This window comes from Cygnus atratus, chromosome 20, assembly GCF_013377495.2.
Source record: "Cygnus atratus isolate AKBS03 ecotype Queensland, Australia chromosome 20, CAtr_DNAZoo_HiC_assembly, whole genome shotgun sequence".
NCBI classification, from domain to species: domain Eukaryota; kingdom Metazoa; phylum Chordata; class Aves; order Anseriformes; family Anatidae; genus Cygnus; species Cygnus atratus.
In genome coordinates this window covers 702,688-707,967 of record NC_066381.1, presented here as the reverse complement: position 1 = coordinate 707,967, position 5,280 = coordinate 702,688, and the positions used below count along the sequence as shown (strand labels likewise).

Here is a 5,280-nt window from a genome sequence, read left to right as displayed (position 1 = left end):
TCTTAAACTAGAAGGAAAAATTAAAAAAAAAAGCCAGGAGTGGGTCTAGATTCTCCCAGTTCAACTTCCTGTGTATGTGGCACGTGGCTCCTCTCAAACAGCTCCCTACATCCTTGGCCATCCTAGAGGGCTCAAGTGACTTTAAAGAGGGGGGGTGTCTTGAAGTCGGGGTGCTCTCACTGGTTTCTTTAGGAGTCAGGAAGGCTGAGAGCCTCCAGGGATGCATTTCACTGCCTCAAAGGAATGAGTGTCTAGTTGGCAGTCTAAATGTACTTCTTCTCTTTCCTTCTTTATCCTTAAAAAAGGAGAACTCTTGAGTCTGCAGCAAGTCCCAAGCTTATTGGAGAAAGTGGTCAGTACTAGCAAACCCTTTCCACTCCCTACTGCAGTATTACTGGGCTGTGCAGGGCAACGCCCACTTAAAAGTGTTTTCATTTTCTGATTTTTATGCTGCTGCTACTTTTCATCCAGAAAAACAGACATCTCAGATGCTGGGCCCTCTCCATGGGGCTTCCTGAGCTGAATGAGAGTGTGCAGGTCTGTCTAGGTGGGTTCTCAGGTGGGAAGAGAGGGAGGAATTCTACGGGAAGGTGTTTTTTGAATCCTCTTCTGTAAATGGACTACAATCCTAGGCTGCCTACAAGAGAAGAAGCATCATCTGAGAAAATGGGAAATGGTTCCTCTCAGTTCCTGCACATCTCTTCTTAAGTGATACTTTTGAGTGGTCAGTACCCTTAGGCTCCATCACTAAATGTCTTCAGTGTCACTGCAATGAAACAGAGTTCATTTTCCTTCATTGAGTCCAAAGACCCAGCTGAAAACTGATGGAAGCCAGAGCATCCTGAACTCACTCTATCCACAACCAAGCCATCAGTCCTTCCTCGGGGACGCCTTTCTTCCCAGGACCTTCAACCCCACCGAGTTAGGTTGCTGTGGGCAGAGTGCCTAGGCTGGCTGGACCTCCTCCATTTCTGCACAGAGCCTCTGTTCCTCCCTTTTCTAAAGTTCAGATCCTTTTGAAATGTGAATATAAGTTTTGTTTTGTTTTTCTGAGTCTGTCCTAGCTCTTGGGGCTTGGGAATAAATTATGACCCAAAACGGAAGAATAGGTTTTATATATATGCAGAACTGTGTATTTATGTCTGATAGAAACAAAGATGTGTGAATATGCTGATGTGCTCAGAAATATATTTATTTACTAATATATTTATCCATGTACCCAGTCTGCTCGTGTGTTTTTGTTCGGTACAAAGCCGGGCTTGTGTTGTAAACCAGCGCCTCTTCCCCACTCCACACAAGTTAAGTTGTTTCGGACGACCCGTGGCTGCCGCCGCAGCCGCCCAGGTGAACCCTCGCTGCCCAGCGAGAGGGGGGAGCTGCAAACACCGCCGAGCTCAGGACACGCGGGGAGGCCTCGTCCCCCGGGGCTGCAGCGGGAGGAGCGGGCCTCCGGCTCCGGCCGGCCCCGTCCTCACCTCGAAGCTCCCGCGACCTCCAGCCCGGCCCGGCCCCGGGTCCCCGAGGGCTCGGCCCCGCCGCTGGGCTGCGGGCGGCTCCCGCCGGGCCCGAGGCCGCGGCCCCTCAGCGGCTCCCGGCCCCCCCCCGCACCGCCCTCCCCGCTCCCCTCGGCCCGGCTGCGGCCTCGGCGGGCGGCGCTGCCCGCTGCCGGCCGCCCTCCCTCGCGGCGCTCTGCCGCCCTCCTGCGGGGCCGCGGCTGGGCGCAGCCGCTGCGGGCAGCCCCGGCCCGGCCCGGGCCTGCGCTTGCGCGGCGGCGGCGGCGGCGGCGGGATGGCGCTGGAGACCGTTCCCAAGGACCTGCGGCACCTCCGGGCCTGCCTGCTCTGCTCCCTCGTCAAGGTGCGCCCGGCCCGAGCCCCCCCCCGGCGCCGATCGCGCCTCCCCACGCCCCGCCTGGGCCTCCCCGGCCCGGCCCGGGCCCCTCTCCGCCGGCCCAGGCCGGGACCGCCCGCTCGGCCCTTCTTCCGCCTGCCCGGGCCTCCTTCGCGCTCCGCCGGGCCCGGGGCTCCCTCCCGGCCCCGGCAGTAGCTGCCCTCGCTCCCGCCGGCGCTGCCCGGCTCTCCCCTCCCTCCCTAGCCGGCTCCAGCCCCTCCTGCCCCTGGCCTGGCCCTGCGCTGACGCTTCGGTCCCCCTCAGACCATCGACCAGTTCGAGTACGACGGCTGCGACAACTGCGATGCCTACCTGCAGATGAAGGGCAACCGCGAGATGGTCTACGACTGCACCAGCTCCTCCTTCGACGGGTGAGTGGGGCCGGGACCCGGGGCTGCTCGGCGGCCCCGGTGCCATGGCACTTTGGCGGCACCAGGCTGGGAGATTCCCGCACTCCCCTCTCTCCCACAGGATCATTGCGATGATGAGCCCGGAGGACAGCTGGGTCTCCAAGTGGCAGCGCATCAGTGAGTGTCTCTCCCTGCTGGTTTGGACAGGGGCAAACTGTTCTGCAGCAGACCCCTCTCTGGGGCAGCGGGAGCTCTTCTTTGGGCTGCTGCAGGGGTTTCTGGCTGCTGTTCCCGATGAGGGGGCATCTGTGCAGGCTGAGGCCGGTGGGGGTGTTTGCTGCCATGCAGAGCATCTCAGTGTTTTCTTTCCCCCAGGTAACTTCAAGCCGGGTGTATATGCAGTGTCCGTGACTGGCCGCCTGCCCCAAGGTAATGCTGCCGGCTTGTGTAGGGCACTCCTGCATGGATGGCAGCCAACGGGTTATTCTGTATACTAGGCATGGTATATTAGCCAGTTACACTCTTGAGTGTATTATGCCGTATGTGATAAAAATCAGCATTTAGGGATTCAGTAAACACTGTGTGTTACAAACACAGCACACATCGTGTGGATGAAAGGATTAGCCAGGTGACTGCAAAAACACATTAAATGGGAGGCTGGGTTCAGGTGTTCTGTAGACAGGTTTTCTACCTGGAGTCATTCAGCAGCCTGTCTGCCAGAAGTTGGTATTAAAATGCTGCTGAATAAAACCTGTGATACTAGACAGCATCAGAGTGATAAACTGTGATTAAAGGGTGACTACAGAAAGTGGGCACATTTCAAGCTGTTCAGCTACAGGGGAACACAAAGGTTTGTCCATGAAAATGAGTTGTGCAGAAAGGGGTGCTGTTTGAAAAGTGATCTTGAGGAGGATGGTTGAGCAGATACCCCTTCCACTGTAATACTGCACTGTTGAGCTATGATGGGTTTCATTCATTTATAAATGGAGTATGCAGCGAGTTGGCCTTACCTTCATAAAGCAGAGATTACATTTTCCGTTTGGACAAGAGGCCTTGTCCTGTCCACAGCCCTAGATCAGACACCTAACCTGAGCCCCTTCCCAAGAGTACCGCAATCCCCCACGCTTTTGTCTGGAATCCTAGGCCCTGACCTGAGCTCCACTGTCTGTGTTGGGAGAGCTGGAACATCGTGAGGTCTGAGGCCTCCTGGCACAGCTTTGGACACATCTGAAACAAGTGGAACATAGCAAGCGATGGCGTGTGCTCCATGCAGCTGCAGACGGAGCACAACATGGAGAACAGGGCAGCAGCAGAAAGAGGGGGTACATGTAGGAGATGCTCTTTGGTCTTGGTTAGTGTGTGTGGCATCCTCACATCACAGGCAGAGGTGAGAGAGAGCTGGGGAGTGCAGGAACCACCAGCAGACTGCACTCAAGGGCCTTGAAGGCGGTCATTTTTCTGTCCCTGGTGTGTGGTGCTGGTGAGGGCTGTCCTGAACCACATGATGCTATTCTGCTGTCATTTCTTACAGGGTTACTGAGAAGGTGGAACGTGTAGACAAGTCACAGAAATGACTGAGAGGTTTAAGAATTACGTTATGAGCTTGGCCCATGCAGTATGGTCATAATATTCAGACATCTGCAGGTAGAAAATAATGTAAACAAAATGTCTACCCAGTTCTTTCCCAAGGCAAAATGAGAGTTGATGTTTGGGAGCTCTGTCTAGGCGTTTAAATTGGAAGAGGGAACGTCACTCTTAACAGTGAAGTTTACAAAGTGTTAGAAGAAACTAAGAAGATTGTTCAGTTCTTAATCTCTGTAGTGAAGGCTACATGATAGAGCAATCAGATTTTTTTAGGGCTCCTCCTAAAGAATACTGAAATGTGTTTGTCTCCTTGCTGCAGGGATCGTCCGAGAGCTGAAGAGCCGTGGTGTGGCTTACAAGTCCCGAGACACAGCTATAAAAACCTAAGGGGCTCTTGTGCTGCGTGGAGGATTCCCTGGTGCTCCACTGGGCTGTTTGGAGGCTGGCACGTGGGGCGCTGTTCTGAAACCTTTTAGTTGTAGTATGTGGGAAAATGAGCCTGGACTCAGAGGGAGCTTGCTGGCTCAGCTTTTCTCGCTCAGTACCTATGGACTCAGTCACACTGCTGTCTGACGACAAAGACCATAAAAATCTGTTAGATCCTTGACAGAGACTGGGAAAGAGGTGTTCAGTGGTGATGCACAAACATTTTATAGTTAGCATGGGTAAGAGGAGAGCTGGGACACGTCTGTAAATATTTCAATAAAACATGGTGCCTGGTCAGAATTGAGTCCATCTTGTATACTCAGTCACTAGTTTCACCCGCCGCTGAGTGCAGATGTATGAGGAGGGGTTTTGTACTCAGTGCTGGGCCTGCCACACTGCTGGTGCAGTTCGGAGCCTGCAACAACCATTGTTTGTATACCATGGACCAAATTCCCATCTCTAGAGGAGGATCCTGCACTGGCTGAATCGGGGTGTCCATCACTAGGAATGAGCAGACTCGCAATTTGTCCCATATGTCTCATGGCTGGATGGAATAGGTAGGGTGACGTAGAGTATTCCATGTGGAGGTAGTTATATGGAGGTCACAGTGCCCTGGGCCTGCAGGGTCCTGTAGAAGGAATGTGGAAGCAGACTTGAAGGACCTTCAATCTGCTCTTGGTGGCCTCCAGAGCCAGCTGAACCCAGCTGAGCCAGCTAGTGTGGCTGGGAGGCAGCACCAGGCCTTACAGGAGGAGGGGTTGTTGTTGCTTCCACAAGCAGGCATGGAAACACCCATCCAGCCTTGCATTTGTGAAGTTCTTGATGTCACTGTGTGTCGGGACTTTCAGCTTGAATAGTCTCTGTTCCTGAGAGATGGCGCTTGCCTAGTTTTTGTTCCAGTTCAGCAGCAGCTGCTGATCACAAAGGTGGTTTGTCCAAGAGCAGAGTCCTAGATCAGCACCTCTGTGAAATAAGCTTTTTTTTTTTTTTTCTTTTTTCCCTCTGAAATAATCCTGTAGCTGAAAAGCCT

At 53.9% G+C, this 5,280-nt stretch overlaps 1 protein-coding gene across 1 annotated transcript; it reads left to right on the top strand.

Annotated features, from left to right (window-relative positions):
* The first annotated feature begins 1,718 nt into the window (after positions 1-1,718).
* SUPT4H1 (SPT4 homolog, DSIF elongation factor subunit) lies at positions 1,719-4,550 on the top strand. The gene is made up of 5 exons (XM_035559209.2): positions 1,719-1,857; positions 2,155-2,261; positions 2,362-2,417; positions 2,616-2,669; positions 4,144-4,550. Exons 1-5 carry the CDS (start codon positions 1,789-1,791, stop codon positions 4,209-4,211), a joined length of 354 nt encoding a protein of 117 aa, XP_035415102.1. The 5' UTR covers positions 1,719-1,788; the 3' UTR covers positions 4,212-4,550.
* The last annotated feature ends 730 nt before the right edge of the window (positions 4,551-5,280 follow it).